This window comes from Salvia splendens, chromosome 7, assembly GCF_004379255.2.
Source record: "Salvia splendens isolate huo1 chromosome 7, SspV2, whole genome shotgun sequence".
NCBI classification, from domain to species: Eukaryota; Viridiplantae; Streptophyta; class Magnoliopsida; order Lamiales; family Lamiaceae; genus Salvia; species Salvia splendens.
This window is the reverse complement of record NC_056038.1, coordinates 15,870,342-15,893,393: the sequence shown is the minus strand read 5'-3', so window position 1 is coordinate 15,893,393 and position 23,052 is coordinate 15,870,342. Positions and strand designations below refer to the sequence as shown.

General features: G+C 37.3%; 2 protein-coding genes across 2 annotated transcripts; one reads left to right on the top strand and one right to left on the bottom strand.

Moving 5' to 3' along the window:
- The first annotated feature begins 1,434 nt into the window (after nt 1-1,434).
- On the top strand, nt 1,435-4,098 carry LOC121742696 (probable leucine-rich repeat receptor-like protein kinase IMK3). The gene is made up of 2 exons (XM_042135922.1): nt 1,435-3,205; nt 3,280-4,098. Exons 1-2 carry the CDS (start codon nt 1,633-1,635, stop codon nt 3,894-3,896), a joined length of 2,190 nt encoding a protein of 729 aa, XP_041991856.1. The 5' UTR covers nt 1,435-1,632; the 3' UTR covers nt 3,897-4,098.
- Nucleotides 4,099-4,529: 431 nt separating this feature from the next.
- Nucleotides 4,530-13,029, bottom strand: LOC121741836 (sorting nexin 2B-like). The gene is made up of 5 exons (XM_042134763.1): nt 11,970-13,029; nt 9,734-9,943; nt 9,305-9,565; nt 5,087-5,173; nt 4,530-4,789 (listed from the first exon to the last, which is right to left on the bottom strand). The coding sequence occupies exons 1-5, from the start codon at nt 12,912-12,914 to the stop codon at nt 4,712-4,714; spliced, it is 1,581 nt and encodes a 526-aa protein (XP_041990697.1). The 5' UTR covers nt 12,915-13,029; the 3' UTR covers nt 4,530-4,711.
- Nucleotides 13,030-23,052: the final 10,023 nt, after the last annotated feature.

Sequence of the window (23,052 nt, the reverse complement as noted above, 5' to 3'; positions counted from 1 at the left end):
TGCTGCCGTCGCTGCTCCCTCTGATGTAGCAGCCTATCTATCGCACCTTCCACAACGACCTCCAATTCATCCTCGCTATCACTGTCACTAGCCATTGTAGATATACTTGAAAATAGAGATGTAGAGAGAGAAACTTGTTAACACAAGTGGTGCGAATGAAATAAAGTTCAACGAGCCGTATATATAGAGTTAAAAAAAATTAATATACCAGACGTCCGACCCGGACGTCCGCCCACGCCACAATGGCGGACGTCCACCCGCCCGTCGCCGCAAAGTCCGAGGACATCTGACGTCCTTACGGGACGTCCGTGTCCGAGTTGAAACGCCACAATGGCAGACGTCCCGGTCGCCCGTCGCGGATGTCCGACCGGACGTCCGCCATTGGAGATGCTCTTAAATCATAATTTTTTTTTATCGATTTATGCTTCATTTCATAAGTTATAAAATTAGCTAATTAAGTCACAATTTATGTAACTGGTGAAGATACAATGACAAAAAGTACATTTAAATCATGAATTTGGTTAACTGTTGGATAAATTTGCATTATTCCATGTTATGATGATCGATTTTAGATGATTATTATGTAATTAGTGAAGATATAATGACAAAAATCACAACGAATTTCATCATATTTTATTTGTATATGATAATTGAGAAATATATATAAATTGTGATTTAATTAGCTATTTTTAAGTTATGAGATGAATGAAGTGAACCTAAGTTATGATTTAAATGGCAAGTTTTACTACTCCCATCGATTCATTCGGTAATGACATGACAATGTATGCATATGAGAGGGAGATAAGCAGTCGAACAAATAAATTTAATAATTACTAACTTTTGCACAATTAGTCAATTACCCAAAGCTCCAAATTTAATACTTTGCGCAATTACCCTAAGAATAAAGCCATGCGGCCACGTTATGGCCAGCCATAAATTAATTAAATAACAAAAAAAATTGTTTTTTTTTCAAATTTTTGGTTTAATACTACTTGATTTTACTTTTATATCATCTTCATTATACGTTGCTCAACATGTTAGTGTTGCTCTTTCGTAGTTTTTGCTCAACTTATTACTACTGTCATTTCTTGATTGTTGCTCAACGTATACAGTAATTCGTGATTTTAATGTGTTTTACGTAATGGAATTCAAAGATAAGTATCAACTCACAAGTTCATTCACACACATATAAATTTACATCGGTAATTCTAATTTTTTTATACATGTAAATGGACTAATTTAACTCTTTATGGCCGGCCACATTATGGCCATTTAGCATCACTCTTGCCCTAAACAGATATGATTATGTATACACATTTATAACAGAGCCACGTCAGCATATCGGGGTAAAGTTGGCAGGCACATGAAAAAGATAGCCGTTGGGGCCAACTAATTATTTAATGATATTAATAATTATAAGTCTCCCTCCCTCCCTAGTTTCCAAAATCATAGGAATCCGCGCTACTAAATTCACAAATTCTAGCCGTTACAAAACATACACTCCCTCTACCACGTGTCTGCAGCTTCCTCCCACCTTACAAAAACTGTTCCAACCTCTTCCATCTTCATCCCTATTCTCCCTTTCCCTTTCCCTTTCCCTTTCCCTCTCCCTCTCCCTCAAATTTGAAGAAGATGATGACCTCAATTTTGTTCCTTATTTCCCTCACCTTGTTCCTATCATACGCAAGCGACCCTTGGGACGGCGTGATTGTCACACAAGAAGACCTGCAAGCTCTCCAAGCCTTCAAACACGAACTCGTCGATCCAAACGGCTTCTTGAGAAGCTGGAACGACACCGGCTACGGCGCCTGCTCTGGCGCCTGGGCCGGCATCAAATGCGCCCAAGGCCAGGTCATCGTCATCCAGCTGCCCTGGCGCAGCCTCGGCGGCAGAATCACCCCAAAAATCTCCCAATTTCAATCTCTCCGGAAGCTCAGCCTCCACGACAACCTCATCGGCGGCCAGATCCCGCCCTCGCTCGGCTTCCTGCCCAATCTCAGAGGCCTTCAGCTCTTTAACAACAGATTTTCTGGCTCAATCCCGCCTTCTCTCGGCTTCTGCCCCCTTCTCCAGACTATTGATTTGGCTAACAACTCATTGTCTGGCCCCTTGCCGCCTACTCTCGTCAACTCAACTAAGCTCTTTCGGCTCAATCTCAGCTACAATTCCCTGTCTGGCTCTGTACCAGTCACATTTAGTCGCTCTCCATCGCTCCTATTCCTCGCTCTCCACAGCAACAATCTCACCGGCGACGTTCCGGATTTCTCTGCGTTTCAGCTTCAATCGCTGACGCTTGATCACAATTTCTTCACTGGAACCTTGCCTAGCAGTCTATTCCGTTTCAGCAACTTGTCAGTTCTCACCTTGAGCTACAATCGATTAACCGGAGAAATTCCGGCTGCGATTGGGAATCTCTCTTCGTTGAGGGAGCTTGGTTTGTCTCACAACGCTTTCACTGGCCAAATCCCTAATTCTCTATCTGATTTGCCCAATCTCAATTCCTTCAATGTCTCGTACAACAATCTATCCGGTTTTGTTCCGCTGAAGCTTGCTCAGAAATTCGATTCATCTGCATTCGTCGGCAATCTCGAGCTCTGCGGCTACACTGGCTCAGCGGCGTGTGTTCCGCCGCCTTCGCAAGCTCCTCCGCCACCTGCGTCTAAAAAACGACGTCGTAGACTGAGTAGCAAAGACATTATCCTGATCGCGGCAGGGGCGTTGCTGGTAATCCTGCTAATTACTTGCTTCGTTCTCCTCTGCTGCTTGTTGAGGAAAAGGAAAATGGAGAGAGAAGGCAAGGAAGGCGGAAGGGGCACGGCGGCGGCGGAGAAAGGCGTACCGCCGACTGCAGCGGAAGTGGAAGGGAGCGGCGGCGGAGAGACGGGAGGGAAGCTCGTGCACTTCGACGGGCCGATGGTGTTCGGCGCCGATGATCTTCTCTGTGCGACAGCGGAGATCATGGGCAAGAGCACCTACGGAACAGTGTACAAAGCTACCATGGAAGACGGCATTCAAGTGGCTGTCAAGAGACTCAGAGAGAAGATCACAAAAGGGCAAAGGGAATTCGAGATTGAGGTGAATGCGTTGGGGAAGATTAGGCACCCAAATCTGTTAGCTCTCAGAGCTTACTATTTAGGGCCAAAGGGGGAGAAATTGCTCGTTTTTGACTACATGCCTAAGGGAAGCCTTGCTACTTTCCTTCACGGTAGGGTTCGTCGATGCACATCCGAAACTAATTTGCTGATCATATAATCTAATTATGTCTCTGTTAATTTGCAGCTCGTGCACCTGATACTCCGATTGATTGGGCAACAAGGATGAAGATCGCTAAGGGGATGACGAGGGGGCTGCTGTACCTCCACACGAACGTCAGCATCAACCACGGGAACCTCACATCGAGCAACGTCCTCCTGGACGAGCACGCGAATGCCAAGATCGCGGACTACGGCCTCTCCCGCCTGATGACTGCGGCTGCGAACGCCAATGTGATCGCGACAGCAGGGGCGCTCGGTTACAGGGCGCCCGAGCTCTCGAAGCTGAAGAAGGCGAGCACCAAGAGCGACGTGTACAGCCTTGGCGTGATCGTGCTGGAGCTCCTGACGGGGAAGTCGCCAGGGGCCGGGGAGGGGGTGGATCTGCCGCAGTGGGTGTCGTCCATCGTGAAGGAGGAGTGGACCAACGAGGTTTTCGACTTGGAGCTGATGAGGGATGCCTCGGTCATTGGGGACGAGCTGCTCAACACGCTCAAGCTGGCGTTGCATTGTGTCGACCCCACACCCTCGGCGAGGCCGGAGGCGCACCAGATACTCCAGCAGCTGGAGGAGATTAGACCGGAGACGGGGACGACGAGCTCCGGAGATGATGGTGGCGCAATGGCATCACCTGCTCAGGATTAGGATACAAGATAGGTGGTAGTACAAACTTCTTGTTCCACTATTCTTTCATTCTTCTCAGTTTAGTTTGATGTTTTTGCTCTAAATTTTCAAGGATTTGGAATGATTTGGCATGATTGGATGTGAATCCATCTTAATTCCATCCCCTATCAATATCATGTAGTAGCAAATTTTAAATTAGATTGCAGTTTTGTTTTTTTATATATATTCTGCTGTTCTTTTTCAAAAATATACTCCCTTCGTCCCACAAGATACAAAAATATGCATTCTTTCCTTCTTAGTCCGTCCCACAAAAATATACACTTTCTAAATTTGAAAACTTTTTTTCTCTAATTTTGCATTAAAACTCGTGTCAAACTCAAAATGCATATTCTTTTGGGATGGAGGAAGTAGTACTTTTGGCAGATATTTTAGTATATTAATTAAAAAAACTTACAAAGTAAATGAGTATATAAAGACTAAAAAAGTCCATTTTTATCCTAAACATGTTCTCTTTTAACAATTTTAATCCCAAACATCTATAGTTTAATATAAGAATAAAGATAAATTAACAAAATACCCCTCTTAATATAATTCGATTGACCAAATTTGTCAAAAAATTAGACAAAACAGCCAGGGAGTTATTGGAGTAACTAATGAAATGTCAACATCAAGTTCTATATCCAGCAAATACTGATCAATGAGTAATACATGGTTAAGTAGCATTTGTTTCTTTTCTCCAGAAAAATCTTGAAGGTACAAGAAATGGAAAAAAAAACTAAAAGTAAGAAATATACTAAGAAAGAAGTGGGTGATTGATATTTACACTAATAAGAGCTCTATGATTTTCTGATGTATGCACTTGTTTCTTCAGCAACTGTCTCCCAAACATTAGCCATCTTCTCCGCATATCCAGCCTGTTATACCATAAATGAATCAAATTTCTACTGGGTTCATTTTCATGTGGGAAGAAGATATCTCCCTACTGAATAAGGGAATAATAACAGAAGGAACTTTATAAACAGTACTGAGATGACAAGACTTGCTATCAGATTCTCTTTTCATATCACATGCACTGCCTATTAGTTGAGTTCTAGTGTTAAAGACACCAACTACTCAGGTACTCAATTTCACAAGTACGCAAAAGAATTACCACATCTTTTTGCTAAAACAAAGATGATCAAGACAATATTGTGAAGGAGGCTGTTCAATACCTGATTAACAATTAATCCTTTCAGCATGTTTACAAAATCATCATGCTTCTCTTTCTCTAGTCTCTCCAGCTCAGTTTTATTATTTTCCTGCATCCGAGAATAACGAGTTGACAGATAGATCATCGAAGAAAAGTGAAGATAGATCACAGAATCTGTAGTAGCAGAATTGTCGCAAATGAGTTATTGCTAATTCCATTTTCCCGATTTGGGGCGTTTGCAACATTTTAAGTACAGACGAATACAAGGAACTCTAGAATCGATTAAAGCGCACAAGACAGAACATGATGAAACATAATACCAAAATTAACACAACGGTTTCAGACAGAGTACATAAAAATAAGTCCAAACAAATCGGACCCCCAACCCAGACATGACCGATTTGGAAAGGAATGCAGAAGTTACAGGGTTTCAAGGGTAAGAGGGTACCAACTTTTAGAACTAGGGCGGGTGAGGTGGGATCTTAACCTATCCCGCTATACCATGCATCTCCCAAGGATCTTCATTACCCTAAATATTCTTCTGTATCTCTTTACCCAAAGTGATTGATACAGTTGGTACATAACACTCCATAACACTTGAGTGATAAGGCATGATTGATAAAATAATTCACTCTAATTAAATGTTTGGTTTGCCTGATTAGCCTCGTGACAGATAACTCAGCACACAGCTAATCATCCAATTGGATGGTTACTTTTATCACCCCAAAGTTGGGTTGATTATTTAATCATCCTCCTATCTATAATACAAAATTCTCAAAATATCATAACAAAAATTATTATTGATTTTGTTTGTCCTCAACTTATGCATTTTTGCATGACTATAAATTATAAAATAAGAATCTTATTTTTCTATTTTTTGCAGTTTAGTCAAAATCCTTCAATTTACCTGCAACACAATCACTCAATCAAAAACACAAAATTAAGTTATCCAAATAATCAAATCCTACTATATCCTATCATTCTTATCTATCCCACCCACCAAAACCAAACGCCTCGAGAGAAATGAACCATGGATGCAAAGGAAAGGGACAAGTGATTATGAAATGAAGAATTTTAGAAAGGATTTGCAAGTGAATTTTCCAGTTGAGCCCAACACCTTCATCTCAAAAAGATTACCTCCTTCCAAATGGCCATCAGCAATGGACACACTTATTTCATTCAATCTTTTAAAGATTTAAAAAGAAAGAAAGAGTTAGCGATTGTGGATACAAAAAGCAATGTGTTTGTTATGGGGAAGATGAGATACAGTATAATGAACACAATAGCATAGCCTAAAGAATAGTCTGCCACCCATGCATACATCTTCCCAAAACCTCACCCCCTCACAATGAACGTTACTGATTGATGGAAATCTGCCTAAAATCTAGAAGTAGCTCCCCAGGGGCTGCTGGAGGTAGTTCAACTATACCTGCAGACAACAAATTGTCCTATACACCATATTTGATTTTAGAAAATCTTCATCAGAAAGAATTCTTTTCAGTTTTAAGCACCAATCCTCAACAATACTTTATTTTAAAGACCAAAAACTCCAATACACATGTCATTGGGTCTGGGTTTAGAAAAACACATTTGGATTAATTTAACAATTCATAAAAATTAGATTAATAGTTTGGTTGTTCTAGGAAGTTCCTACTGTAAGCATCAAATTTTTACACTCAACATAATTTTTGCAATGCATTTGCAACTCTGCAAGTATTAGCATGAAGAGAAATGCTAAAAATAAGGCAAGCAAAACGAAGGAAATTGATCTGGTAGACTTCCAAAAGGGGCAGGAAGAAAGTGTGGTTGAGTTCAGGTCCTTTATTTCACCAAAGTCGGCTTCAAAGTACAAGTGTATAACTTCATGTAGTTATTTGGAAAAATTCCAAAACTGTCTCGTAGCAAGAAGTGTCGAATCATCAAGAATTTTAAAGAAGACTTCTATACAATGATGTATGCAGAGGTAGAAATACTAGCAGAACATATCCATTTTAAAAATCCCAAGTTGCATGACCTTAAATCTCATCTACACTATGCAAGACATCACATTGATCCTAATTAGGAATCTTAAGATACTTGTCCACATAAGTCATACGGAGACAAGAGTCACAAAACAAAGGTATTACACAATTTCCCATGCATATATATATCAAGATCCAAGAACTTGGATATTAAGGCAATAGCTATTTCCTCCATCCTCGTGACATTTGTTTCTACTTCATAGTGTGTGACTCCACCATCTACATAAAGTCATACACATTCAGAATAAACCCTCTAAGGACAGAAGGGGGAGTGTTCCTAATGTATTTTTCTTTACACGTCTAAATACTCAAGAACAGCAAAGCCAACCATAATCTCAGTTGCTTAATCCTCATTGCTTAAGCTTAATTTTGTTGGTTTTTAATTACAGCGCTGATCAACTGCAGAAATAACAGTTCTCTAGCAAGTGATATGAAGGAACAGAACATTCTCACAGAACGAAAAAAGAGCCAATGGGTTCAAGGATTAAAGGTCAAATATAAATGTTGCAAGACTTTTTTATCTGGACAGAGAACCAATCACTACAGATACTCATTGACAAATGATAAAATAAAAATGTGGTTCCAATCGCAGCATCATTTTCCTGAAGAATCATTATAAAAATGGGTATAGTGAAGTATTTGATTGAAATAAAACTGGTTACAGCAGGAAAAAAACAAGTTTCTTATTCATTTTTTTTGTTGTGATGAGGGAGGTTGAGAGGTATATTGCAGCCTGAAAAATTATTTGTTTTTTCAATTATCTATCTTAAGAAACACACATCAGCTCCTATCAAAGAAACACACCTTAGCTTCATTTATTCAAAGATCAGCTTCAGCAATCTAGGAAAGTTCATTCAAATGGTGTTCTACAACATCAACTTCCAAATTAATTTGGGTTTCAGATAATTAAAAGTAGTTCATGACTTCTTCCCCAACTTCATTAAGTATCAAATTATATGATCTTTTCATAAATATATAAATGATGCTTTACGTGATAGCTCAGCTCAGTACAGTACAACATTCTCTACTCTGGTCTAGGAACTTATCAATAAAAAATGCTGCAATGAGATAAGGAGTGGCCACTTTTGACTACTGATGAACCCATTCATAGTTTTTTTAGGAATCGGAATCTGATCAAGTGTACACTGTTTGTTTTGGTATCCTATGTTACTAAAACCAGAACATGATATATTGATTGATAATTTATAAGCAAAGTAAACCTGGGGAAACTATTACAATGTATTTTAAACCAGGTTGAGTAGAAAAAATCACAAAAAGAAAACTTGATCCCCTTAATTTCTAAGCACCCAAAGAGCTACACAAGTGAAAAGAGAGAACAGATTTTATTAATGGACTCAATGGAAAGGGGAATAATCTATTTTCTACCAAAGTTCTGGTTTCCAAAAGGAAAGGAGTATCAACTTGATTCAGAGATGTACATTAATGACAAATTTAAACGAGCAAATTATGTGACAAGTGACAACAGAACATTGCAATCACAAAACCACCAAGAAAATTGAAGCACTGTCAGTGTTGTTAGGGTCGCGGGGAGCACCGGGTCGATGGGGTGAAAATTCGGGTCGCGGGTCGACGAGTCGACGGGGTCGAGAGACCCACAAAGCTAGGTTAATTTTTTTGCCTTTTAATATTAAATAAAATAAATATATTGCTCTAATGTTTATAATATATCAAATAATATAAATGTAGACGCAATTCATGTGAATAGAGATAAAATGGAAAATAGAAATGATCAAAATATCAAAACAATTCATAAGTCATAACACAATAAATAATTGAAACCATTGTCTGAAAATATCAAAACAAAGGAATATATGAAGGGTGCCAGAAACAGATCTTTGAATTGTTTATTTGTTTAGGAGTGAAGAGGCCGAATTCTAAAGTGTAGAAAGTAGGTTTGAAAAGTTTGATGTGGTGCATGCATATATATAGAGAATTGTGATTGAGAGAGTCAAAAAACATGTGAGAGATTTGAGAAAATCAGAGATAGCATGTGTTTAGGGCGACCCAGGCGACCCACTCGACCCAGCCGACCCAGCGGCGACCCTGTATCTCGATCGACCCACCCATGTTGGGGCGGTGATGGTCTCGACCCAGGCGACCCGGGCGACCCGAACAACATTTTGACAACACTGCACAGTGGGATAGTTATATTCAAGACAAATTTTTATTTCTTTTGACTAGAAGGCTAGATATCCTACCTTTATTCGTTTGTATTCTCTGGCTGCACTGCTTTTGGCATTCTCAGTTATTCTTATATTTTCTCGTAGCTCTTCGATTTTCCTAATTCTCGATCTATCACCACCAAATATCTTCGATGAAGCTGCTTCAAGCTTTTCAATTCTTGAATGTAATGATGATAATTCTGATAAGAGAGTTTGTACAGTCAAGAAAGCACTTGCTCTGTCTGAAAATGCAATGTTGACAGCAAGCATCACCCCGAGATACTCATGAAGTTTATCCTACGATAATTTAAGATAGGCTATACATCAAAAAGAGAGGAACTACTGTAGACTTTAATTGTATTAACAAATGTAAGAACGACTAATGCCATAGTATTAACCAGCAGCATAAAGTGCATATGCAGAAAGAACAATAGTTAGAGACGCCAAGTAAAATAATACCCTTACCAAATGTTTAACTGTCTTGGCATTCAATTCTCGATATAATCTACTTGCTTTTACTGCAGCTGTTGCCACATTTTTCATGTCTGCAGCATGGGCTCTTTGGGAATCCTGAGCAACTTCCTCTGTTTCAAACTTGGTTAATTTGACAAAAGCTAACCCCAGTTGGCCCATGGTCTCCCCAATGTCTTGCTGTGCTTTCACAAGCGATTCAGCCTGACCATAGAATATAAGCCACAAGGTGTTGTTAGTTAGTCAGAGTTTCCCCACTAACGTTTAAAACAGAGAACTCAAAAATTTTATAGATAAAATAGTAGTATCTTGTTGTTTAAAAGGAAACTTTTTGAAAAATAAAATACTCCATTTGACTATAAGAAAATTCCAGAGCTAAAATTAAACCATATCAAAGCCACAATGAAGGCAAGACCAACAAACTCGTATAGATCCTCAGAGATGAGTCCTGCAAATTTACCTCTGAATTGTGAAAGTTATTAGCACTATGTGAGTTGTTTGGATTCTAGAATCATTCATTATTCTGTCCACAAAATACGAAGCTTTACGATAAATTGTGCATTCTTTTGGAGGAACAGTGGGCTAATGCATGCGCTAATAAGATAACACAATGAAATGGAGAGTCTACTCCTTGAATGAATCAGTGACAGCAGATTGGTGGAATGAGGGATCAAGAGATGGATAATGAGCCTCGTCTAAGAAGCAGAAGCAGAAGCAGGGCACCCTCATCTAGCTTGTGTCTGGCGAAGCTTGTAGCACTAGATAATAGGCATTCTGGTATGGCAGGCCGCAGGCAGGAGCCAGATAACAATCAGTTCGTGTCTTCGTGACCCAAGAGAAAGGTTCCTCACAGAAATAGGCCATGAGGGCAGGCCATGTTTACTTTACCATTCCAATTCCATCGCTGGTCACTAAAACTAAAGATGTGCCAAGTGTGGAATACTACAAAAGGAAGTTGATCACGGCCTATAGAAAATTAAAATGGATTCTAGTCAAGACTCGAGATCTTGAGAAAATTGACCAATGAGGATGGTTAGTCTTTCTTTTTCACAACCATTATCTCTCTCTAAATCCCTCTATGACCGGTAGAATTGCCCCAGACTCAATCGAATCAATAATAGGACAAACGGACAGTGTGCCACGGAGAGGAGGATCTTTTTTCCTGAGACACCATACTAAAAATGAATAGCAGTAACATCAAATACTACTAAATGCTGGAAGTACCACCAGCGGCACCCTTCTCAACCGCAATACCAGATTTTCATTGGAAACTCCAGATGTAGGTAATTTTAACACAATGGACTCAACCATTCATGAGCTGATAAAGGAAAAAGGTTACTTATACAAACAATTCTTGAAAAAGTTCATAGCATCTCAAGCTACCAGCGAATATCATCGCTAGCCAAATAGGTCTCGATTGTTTACAAACAAAGCTCAAGACCGTTACTACTCTTGTTAACAATTAATTAGAAATGTCAACAATCCTCAATCAAGGCCATAAATTCAGGCCAAATTTCACAAAACTACCTTATGGGAGCTTTAATCCGCCGTTTGTACGCTGAAAATAAAAATTTCCAGGGAGGGGAAAGACGCGAGAGAAATTCGCGTGTTTATTTAAAACACGCATCAAGCTCTAGCGTGTTGACTTAAAACACGCATTCTTCTCTCGCGTGTTTTACTCATACACGCGTTAGGCAAACGCGTGTTTGCCTTGGTTCCATCGCTGCTTCTGCCTCTCATTCACAGAACACCCAAACCAGACCGGGCGCGACGCCACTTAAAATATGAATTGGAGCAGCTAGATGTCGGATTAACTTCGATTTCCGCCGGCTGGAGACGTTGGGAGCAGAAGGTGTCGCGCTGAGAGGTGTCGCGGTGTGAATGAGGAGCGAGTTCCGTAAGGATCTGCCTTCTGGTGTGGAGATCTAACCAAGGCAAACACGCACTACCGTCTAGCGTCTTTATCAATACATGCATGAGCTTCTCGCGTGTATAAGGAAGAGACGCATCAGCTTGATGCGTGTTTTAAATAAACACGCGAATTTCTCTCGCGTCTTTCCCCTCCCTGGAAATTTTTATTTTCAGCGTACAAACGGCGGATTAAAGCTCCCATAAGGTAGTTTTGTGGAATTTGGCCCATAAATTCATAGGAATTTTCAGATTAGGAATAATAAACATGCAATGCAGGAAAGAAATGAAAAATAAAAAACTTATCTTGAGAGATATATACCTGCTGAGACACATTTATGAGCTGCTGTTCAAAATCCTGCATTTTCTCTTTCTTATCCAGAAATTCTTTATCATCCTCAACCAAAGGCGGCTTTGCTCCACTCCAGTCATTCGCCACAGACTGCTTCAACTCTTTAAACATCCTCAAAAAATCCCTCCCACCCTTGGCAGGCTGCGCCACCTCAGTCGAATCCGCTCCTTCAAGCATCCTCGAAGCCGAATCAGAGATCCTCGACAGTTGCAATCCATCCGAAGGCTCCAAAAACGCCCTCAATTCCTCACTGTTCCTCAACACCGGGTGCGCTGCAAGCCGCCTCAAGTATTTCTCCAACGCCGCGCGCCTTTGCTCGAGAAATTCATTCTTCTGCATCACCTGGCTCTCCACCACACTCTTGTCAGGCCTCAGGGGAATGAAAAACCCTCGGTAGCTCTCCCCCAACCGATCCGACAACGCAACCACATCCCTAAACCTTCTCCTGACGTTGAATTCGGTGCCGCTGAATTCAGGCATATTCGTGAAAGTGGTGATCAAGTAGGAGAAGTAAGAAGTAGCTCCAGGCTCCTTGTTTGGATCGGAAACGGAGATTTTGAGGACCGTGGAGAAGGATTTGGGGGAGGCAGATGCGGAGTGGTCGAGGGCGGTGGTGTCGGGGGAATCAACGGAGTGTAGGTCGAAGGATTGGAAGACGGCTTCGGCGTAGGACGGAGGCTCGAGGATGGAATTGATTGAGCTGTGGGTGGGATTGGGGGTTTCGATTGAGTGGGGGTGATCGGTGTGATCGGAGGTGGGGATGTCGACGAAGTGAGAAGATGAAGAAAGAGGATCGTGAAATGAATTGGAGCCGTTGGAGGGCGAGGGTTCGTGGTGGAGCAAGGTAGCAGAGATTCGGTCTTTGGTTGTGTAGAGACGGGCATCTTCATAGCCCTGATTGTCAGAGCCCATCATATCCTTGGAAGAATGAGGGGTAAATTAGCAGTGGCGGTGGTGGTGGTGGTGGTGGCGGCGGAGATGCGGAGGTCAATGGTTTACTCGAAACCAGAGAGTATATCAGATCAGATGCGACGTGTATTTCTATGTGGATTAAATTAAGATTATTTTATAATTTTAGTTAATTTTACATCTTTTATGTACGTATTTTAAATTTGAAATTCAGGGGGAATTTTTTTAAAATTCAAAATCCAACACTACAACTTAAATTTCATGAACTGGTTAAACTACACAGAAGTTGAAGATTGTGTAACTAATACTCTCATTTGTCCCACAAAAATATGCACTCTTTCCTTTTTAGTTTGTCCCACAAAAATATGCATTTTCTTATTTTGAAATGTCTTTTCTCTCTAATAAGGTGGGACACATTCTCCACTGACAATACTTTAATTACTTTTTCTCTCTACATCTATCCTACTTTACCAATTTTACATTAAAACTCATGTTGAATCCAAAGTGCATATTCTTTGGGGACGGAGGGATTAATACACAGGAATAAAAAATAGTACTAGCAAATAAATATACTACCAGATACTCTCTCGGTCCCACTTAATATGACACGTTTTCCATTTAAGTTTATCCCATCTAAAATGACACATTTCCTTTTATGGGAACTTTCTCTCTCCAATTAATACACTCAAACTCTTTTTCCCACTCCTATTAAAATAGGCATCTTTCTTTCTCTCTATATTTAAATACTTACACCATCTTTTCTCTCTCCAATTAAACACATAAACTAATAACTCCTAAAATCTCGTGCCGGCCAAAAAATTTGTCATCTTAGCCGGGACGGAGGGAGTAGAAAATTGGGATGTGAGGGTTGAAAAATGAAATTTCATAGTATTTATTTTATTAATTCTTCAATTTGTTCAATTATAAATAGCATACTCCATCCGTCCTCAAAGAATATGCACTTTGGGTTCGGCACGGGTTTTAATATAAATTTGGTAAATTAAGAGAGAGGTAGAGAGAAAAATTAATTGAAGTATTGTTAGTGGAGATGAGTCACACCTCATTAGAGAGAAAAAAACTTTCAAAATTAGAAAGTACATATTCTTGTGGGACGGACTAAAAGGGAAAGAATGCATATTCTTAGGGTTGGGTAAATATACCGAAAAACAGTATTTCGATCGTATCGTACTGAAAAATATAAAAAAATATCAAATTTTTGGTATACCGAAATTTTCGGTACGATACAATACTGTATCGTAAGTTTTCGATACGATAACGATATGAATTTTCTTATACCGCGGTATACCGTTTTATATCGAATATACGATATATATTGATATTGTCGGTATACCGAAATATATCAAAAATCAATACGTATTGAATTATAAATACATACCGTTTATACTTATTGTAATAATAATACTCCCTCCGCCCACGAAAAATAGAGCACATTTGTCATTTTTGGTTATCCATAAAAATAGAGCACATTCAAAAAAGGAAAGTTTTCAACAACTTCTCTCTTACTAATAATATGGACCTCATATTCCACTGACACTACTTGTCTCTTACTTTATATCCCTCGCTCTTACTTTTAATATGAACCTCACATTCAACTAACACTACTCATTTCTTACATTATCAGTTCCACATTAAAACCCGTGTCATTTCACAATGTGTCCTATTTTTCGTGGACGGAGGGAGTATAATTTTTTTTTTAAGATTAAAAGTTTAAAATCATAAATAGATATCCATTTAATTTATTTATATATTCAAAAAATATTTGGAAATCCTAAAATCATAAATAGATATCTATTTAATTTCGATATGCCGTTCAGAACGGTATACCGAAGTTCGGTACGATATACCGAAATTTCGATACGGTAACGGTATAGATATTATCTATACAATATCTATACCGAAATTTCGGTATACCGAAATCTGATATATCGAAACTTTCGATACGGTAACGATATGAAATTCTTTCATATCGATATTTTCGATATGATAACGATAAAAAATTTTGGTATAATATACCGTATCGACCCAGCCCTACATATTCTTGTGCATGGAAGGAGTATTCACTTATGACTCTTGGACGGTCACAAATACAAACATAAATGTTATATCGTTATCGTATTCAAGTTTATTGATATTTACGGAAATTTCAATATTTTCAATAGTATTATTTATTATCCATTATGTGCTAACCTACTTATTTCATGTTCTATTTTAAGCCGCTCTAAGCTAGTATTTGTAAAAAAATTGACAAAAACTTTATTCACCTATCTTACTTTACTATTTCTTTTTTCTTTTTCTTTTTCTTTTTCTTTTCTATTTTAATATTTTTTTATTTTATTCTCTTAGCCATTTAACCTTCAAAATATTATGTTTCTTAAATCTTGTACTCTAATATCAACTATTTACAATAAATAGGATATAATAGTATTTTAATACTGCTATATTTTCTCATTTCAAAACTTTTTGGAGCAAGTTGGGGGCTAGATTAAGTTAGATCAAATTGTAGGCTAGATTGGGACCTTGATAATGATTAAAAGATTGGTAGGTCAGATCCATTAATATTGTTGTATATATGGATATTGTATCTACGTAAATTTATTTTTCAAAATACTGCAATTTAAGCTTATGTCAACTTCTATTATACATTATATATCTAGATAGATAAAAACATGATACTCTCTTCGTCCATTAATAACCGTTTCATTTTACTATTTTTGTCCGTATATTAATAAATATCTCATTTGTCATTTTACTATTTTTGGTAATCGACCTCACGTCCCACTGATTTTATCTTACCTTTATTTTATTGTAAAACTAATATATTCATTCCGTCCAAAAAATAGTCATATTTGTGGATGACACGAGTTTTAATTATACGCTAAATTAGTAAAATAAGAGAGATGTTGAATATTGGACTCCTTGCTTTGGGCTTCTAATATTAATTGATTGGGCTGGTAATTTATTGAGCCCATGTAATATATTGTGGCCTAAACATGGGTTGGCCCGGTTACTTACCAGACTCGCTGGATGGTTGCCACCTGGCACCTCCACGCGGATCTCGCTCCTCACCCGTTGGATCTAGGGTGTGTTTATTAAGTGAGGAGTCGACTCTTCACTTCACCCATTATGTTGATTCTACTCTCTTTCTCTCTCTGAACTCGTCCGTCTTCTCTCTACCTTCTCTCTAAGTTTTCGGCGGTTTTAGCCGGCAATTTCCTTCAAGCTTTTGGTTCTACCGATGATTCTCAGTTTCTAAGAGATCTATCGGTGTAGTTTGAGTGTTAGGCAACTTCTTCGGTTTCCTTCTCAAACCCTAGAGTTCGGTCTTCTTCTGTGACCGATCTTTTGTGCTTGAAGGTGTTGTGCGAGGGTCTCTTTGGTGTAAGGTTGTGTTCTGATAGGCGTTGTGTGGATCCGTGTGTTTAGATGGCCGTGGTGTGAGAAAACCAGTGAGATCTAGGGTTTCACAGATCTTTGGTTGTGTGGTTTGTTCAACGGTGCTCTCTTTTGTGACTTGGAGTGAGGATTGGGGAGGTTTGAGGCCTAGTGCAGTCACTGCTGTGACTTGAGCCATCCGTGGCCCGTTTCTCGGATATACTTTGTTCTGATTGGTCTTAGATCCTTCGGAATCTTGTCTCTCTTACTAACTCCTTTACTTAGTGTGCAGGACATCTCAAGAAATAGAATCTCAAGCTATGTGGTATACTTGAGACTAGTCTAGGGTTGTTGATTGTAAATCTTGTACTGAGTTAGTGTGTATTAGCGATACCATGGTTGTACTTGGCTTGTACCTGTAACACCCCCTACCCGATCGGCGAACGGTCGAATAGGAAATGTCACAATTACGGTGCCATAAATTATGGTCAATTAAAAACCAAACTTAATTCATTAACCTATCAGCAAAAGTTCAACCACTATTTACAAACACAACGGAAGCTATTGCAAATGTTCAAATACTATACATGCCACATCTAACAGAAATGGACACAAACGCCGCAAGCAGTGATCAGTGACCCACCGTGGATGCAGTGCTGGCGAAGAAACGAAAGAAATATCCAAAGAAATCCCCGATCCAATTAACCTGTAGCACACTCAACACTTCAGCCACAATTCTCTAACAACAATAATCATACAACTTAAATTTTTCAAATTCTTATAATTTTATTTACCAACCATTACCGCATATATCATATTATTATTGTCTTATTAATTTCTAACATATATTGGGCAGCATCTCCTCTATAACCAACACATACCCAGAACCCAACAATAGGCAATATCAAACCCAGAATTTATCAACAGTCATCAGCATTCATATGAAGCATCTAATATTCCAAATGATATACATACATTAACATAGACAAATCACAGACGTCATCATACGTATCAACATACCCGTACCAGTAGTCAAATCGTCGTCCACGACTTCAAATTTCCAAACTATGTCATCAGAGGGGTATAATAATACTCCCTCCGTCCTGGGCTACTCGCACATTTGCTTTTCGGCACGGAGATTAAGGAATGAGTGTATAGCAAAGTCAACAATTGCGGCTGTATGTGATAATTTTTACTAAAAATGGAAAGAGTGCAAATAACTTGGGACGCCCAGAAAGGAAAATAGTGCAAGTCTCAGATTTTCAATATTTATGACAAAACTTAACAGAACCATGTAACACAATCCATTTTCACGTATAAGATATTATCATATCAAATTTTAACAGATGTTTCACATAATCTCATATTATAACTCATATGTTGTCATACACATTGCCACATATATCATCAAGAATATTTCGATCGACATTATCACATAATTTCACACATGGCCCCTTAATGTGCTTAGTGACATACTAGGGTACGCGGACCAGATCAGAATCAGAATCAGAATCAGATACAGACTCGGATTTTGTCCTCGAGAGGACTCCGCACAGACCACCCAATTAGGGTGCAGACAGATAATCAGACCATCCATTTCGGATGCAGACAGATAATCCCGGGAACAGACCACCCATAGGGTGTAGATCAGACAGATCAGATAACAAACGATCCTCGCTTCAGTTATCCAGAAGACGAGAGATCATAGATAATGCAGCGCTGCTGTCCTATGGCATGCCAATTGTACCCACATAACACACTCAAGCACGTGGCATAAGCACATACAAGTATACTTTATCATCAACGATTTCCAACATAACAAATCCATACAGAAAGATCAGACATCATCACAGATCGATCAGACATATTTCACATGTAAATCTTATTTGTATACATCTCACCATCTTTACAGTCACAATCATATTCTTCCATTTTCATACTTCATTACCAAATCATTCAATAATTCATCATATTCTCATGTTTTACTTCATAAGTCTTTTATCACATAATTACTCATAATCTACTAAAATAATAATACATCAACACAGACAGACAAATCAGACCTCATCACAGATAGATAGATCAGACATCGTCACATTTAATCACATTTATTTCCATCTCCTCAACGTATACTCTTTTCACATATTTCATTGTCAAATCAATCAACAATCCATCATATTCTTATATTTTACTTCATGAATATTTTATCACATAATTAATCATAAATTATTTAGACAATAAGTCACGTAATAATCACGGAAAAACACGTAAGAGAATTAGGCCATTTAAGTGTTGAGCATGCTACCTGGATGACGTTATTTCCAAACCTTTCCATTCGACATTTCTTCTTTCGCCGATCCTTTTTCCTTTCATTTGCTAACATTTGGGTGTAGCTACCTCATAGAATTATAACACAAATTAATTTATCGAGAAATAATATTACTATAAGCTAAACTCTCCCCTTTTATCCTTATCTAATATCCTAGATGAAAGTAATTCCATGATCTACCAATTTACTTTTAATATATCCACTACATTGGACTGTTTTCTCGTTAATGTTATGTAATCATTTAAAAGGATTTGGAGGCGTAACTTAGTATTTCCAAATACCCTTGGAAGTCTAGTTTACAAAGCAATAAGATTCACTCGAAAATTCCTAATGGGTCGAGAGATATTCTCCTTTCACCACAGACTACCAAAATCGAGCAGTTTATGGCAATAGTTTCTACACAATTTTTATAAATAGTATTTGTACTTTCTAATTATCACAAAATTCAGAGAACAACTAAACACCTTATAGTTAATTTAGAAATTATGCAATCAAGTTTTTATCAACCTTAAATTCCCTGAATATTTCGGATAACACATACCAAAATATGCTAGTGTACTAGAATTTTGACAGTTTGTAGCTGTATTGTTATAACAATTTATACGTATAGTACGTGAACTCCGAAATTTACAAAACAATTCAGAGAACCTCTAGACTCATAATAGTTATTTTCAAAATTGATAAATCAAACTTTTCACAGTCCTAAATATTCAAAACAATTCAGAATAAGGGGCTGAAAAACAGAGGAGTAAATCTGACTCATACTTTTGTATCAAATTCTATTTTCATTTATGTTTAATCATCCCATTAACCATAAATCAACAACCATTTACTCTATATAACATCAAATGCTCAAGATTCAATAATAAATAATTTTCGGCCATCCCCCTTTTTTTCTTTAACTCCCAAAACAATAATTAAAACATGCATATCTATCATCCTAATATCACATATAAATCAATATGACAAACATTAATTTCATGCATGGTTATTCCCATAAATTTCGTAAATCATATAATATTTAAACTCAATATTTCTTGCATCTTTAAGTTGTAGAAATAGCATAAGATACAAGGGTTACCTTAACTCTATCATTTACACTTGATTTTCCTTCAATTCTTTTCAAGACATGATCAAGAATGGAAGAGAAAATTTTCTTGTATATCAAAGAGGGAGAGAGCCGAGAGTTTTCAAGTAGAAGGAAAAGGAATAATATTATTTGTAGTTTATATAGGTCTAAAATTCATTATTAAATTTTATGGAAGATAAGGTGTACAAGTGGCACCATTCTAATTAATTAACCATGTCTAGAATTTTCTTCATATTTCCTCCACTTGATGGACGTGTAATACCAATTACATGGCTGAAATGATTAATCATTTCACTTTTTACAAGATTTGGGGTATTTTTTTATGTGAAATGATCATTTTGCCCTCATGTCGCGTTTCCTATACGAGCACCTATTCAATTCTAATTTCTTGCTCGATCTTACTCACATTATACTTATTTTGATCTCTAGATTCCATATAAATTATCTTCCAGTGGAAATTCCTAATATTTCTCGGCAAATTCGCCGAAAAACCCTAATCGGTGACTTTTCTCAAAAACGTACTAAAACTCATTAAAACTCAATTCTTTGCTCACGTATCCTTTCTAACACTTATTTAAGACTTATATTTCGGTATCCCATGATTTATTGAATTATCAGAATTTATTTTGTTATTTATTTCAATTTATTTGCCGAAAACCCTCATTTCGGCGATTTACAGCACCGGAAATTCACTTTTCCGTCTAAGGTGGGTTTTGGGGCATTACAGTACCTCTGAGATTAGCTATCTCAGATCAATATCAATAAAACATGTTCCGATAATTAGTGAATCTCAAATAGTCTGATCCCTACAAGAGAGATGTTGAAAAAATGGATAACGCATGAGAGAGTGAGAGAAGAAAAGTATAACAGAGAAGGTAAAAAAGTTGATACAAATATATAAGAAATTTTTTACTATTTTTTAAATAGAAGTATTTTTTTTGGATATCCAAAATGATAAAATAAAGATATTTTTTAGTAGATAGAAAAAAGTATAAAAATAGGATTTTCCTTTTTCATAATTGTTTAGTACTAGTATATTTGTTAAAATTCATGCTAAATCAAATTGAACCTTTGTATACTAGTATTATTTTATTATTTATATTTTCATAATTAGTTAAACAATCTCCAACTTTTGTTGTCAAACTAATGCATGAAATTTAAACTATACAGTAATATTTTGAGGGGATGTGTTATATTGCTAACTCACTCTTAAATGGCTAACTACAATTAAATGATAGGCATTAGATCATTAAATCAAGGTACAACATCATTCATCCACAAAATGCACAAAAATATCAATTAAGGATATTAATGTCAGTTAATAAAAAGTTAGTTATAATCAACTTTTAAAAAATATCCCAAAACTTTAAATGATTATAACTATCTCTATCTATATTATTTTTTTGCACAAAATATATCAAATTAAAGATAATTTTATAAGGATTCTAACGAGATCTCACTTGCATATGTTCTGATATCAAAATTTGAATTTTTTTTAAATTTTTATATTTTTACGTATCATATAAATGTAAATGTACGTATAAAAAATATGTCAATATAATATATATACAATGTGAATGCAAAATTATGTTGACATATTCAAGGAATCACGTTGCTATTTTTGATATACTATATTGACATTTTATCCAAAATTCTAAATTTGGTCATTCTTCTAATTTATTTAAATTTAAATAATAATAAAAGGAAATTACACATGATAATTTATAGACCACTAAATTACTGAAAATCCTATAAACTTAAATTAGTTGTAGTTAACAATTAAGGGATGAGTTAACAATCATCATACCCCAATATTTGAGAATTGAGAATCTACATGAACTTTCATGATATCAATATTTTAAGGTGGGTTGAACGGAAAAGTTAATTGGGTTTGGATGCGTAATACTGGTACAGCCCAATCCAACTTAAGAGACATCCCATCCAGCCCAATCCAACTTAAGAGATTTTAATTACGGTAAGTTGAATTGTTTGGATTAAAACGCGGAGATTAATTCCTAAGAAAAGTGAAGTAAATACACCAAATCTGTATATGGGTTCGTTTGTTTGGCATGTTAGGAGTAGATAGTCTCCATTATCTACCCTAATGTGTGTGTTTGATTGACATGTTGGTCTTCCACACGACCCGGCATTCAATACCACAACCCGAAATTGTCGGTGCTTGTTATTCCAAAAAAGTTGATATCCCTATACCCGTTCAACGCTGCGATTGTGTTGTATCTCCAAAATAATGATATGACCTCTCACCATCAAATGACTGAAATACCCCCACCATTAATTCAACCACCATCCACTACACCGACTCCAATTCAAAACTTTTGCATCCAGAAGCACAAAAATCTACCAATTTCAAAATCGGCGGTCATATTTCGAGATTTCGCATCTATGGGAAAATCGATAATATTGATTCGTACCATGTTAATCCTTGAAGATCTTGTTGGGCGGGCAGCGTCGGCGTTTAATTGTGCAGGTAGAATCGAATTGAAGATTCTGTCGGCTTCGCCGTTGTGTGGAGGTTGAATCCAATTGCACCTACCCCGGGTACCCCATACGATCCATGTCTGACCAAGATCAACTGCAGAAGGTAATGTTTTTTAGAAATCCGAAAAACTTTCCATCTTCAATTTGTGATCGACCTAAATTGATTATGTACATAATACATCGATTTTTGGGAATTAGATTTGTTTGTTGTGTCTGAATGCATGTTAATGCGTATGTGGGTTGACATTATTTGAATTTATATTTCCATATTCCAATTGATCTGCAGTTGATTTGTAATCCAAGAGATTGAAGTCGGCATGCTCTGTTTTAGCATCATGAATTTTGAGAATTTTGTTTTCATTGGTGTGGTTGATATTGGGCAAGCTGAATTGACCTATGTTTTTAGATAGAGCAGACAATATGACTAATTGAGAGTACTGAAGAAAAATATATGCCAATCTTCGGTATCTAGATTAATCGACTTTGGAATGTTGTATATTTGCTTTTATGCTTGTGTAGTGGTTCTTGTTTGTAACTGCAATGCTGCTAGACGTAGTTTTACTAAAATTTACATTGATTTAATCCATATATGGTCTCCGTAAGTCTGAGGCGCGAATGAAATTTTGGGAACGCGCCAAATAGGCCTTTTGAGGACAATTCGGGAATTATGTATAATTTATGAGGCCATTTTTGGCAATAGAAATTTGTATCTCTAATTTCAGTTTGTCATACCAAACAGAGGTATTGCAAACATATGATACGTATAGTGACAAACAAACATAGAAAGGTGATTACTATGCAAAACAGAAATCATGAAAATAATGTTAAATATA

Excerpts from the sequence above, each read along its gene's own strand:
- LOC121741836 (XM_042134763.1), bottom strand. The coding sequence starts at position 12,914 with ATGATGGGCTCTGACAATCAGGGCTATGAAGATGCCCGTCTCTACACA. Across the intron at positions 9,944-11,969 it reads TCATAAATGTGTCTCAGCAG|GCTGAATCGCTTGTGAAAGC; the intron begins GTATATATCTCT and ends TTCTATGGTCAG. Across the intron at positions 9,566-9,733 it reads CCAAGACAGTTAAACATTTG|GATAAACTTCATGAGTATCT; the intron begins GTAAGGGTATTA and ends AAATTATCGTAG.
- LOC121742696 (XM_042135922.1), top strand. The coding sequence starts at position 1,633 with ATGATGACCTCAATTTTGTTCCTTATTTCCCTCACCTTGTTCCTATCA. Across the intron at positions 3,206-3,279 it reads CCTTGCTACTTTCCTTCACG|CTCGTGCACCTGATACTCCG; the intron begins GTAGGGTTCGTC and ends GTTAATTTGCAG.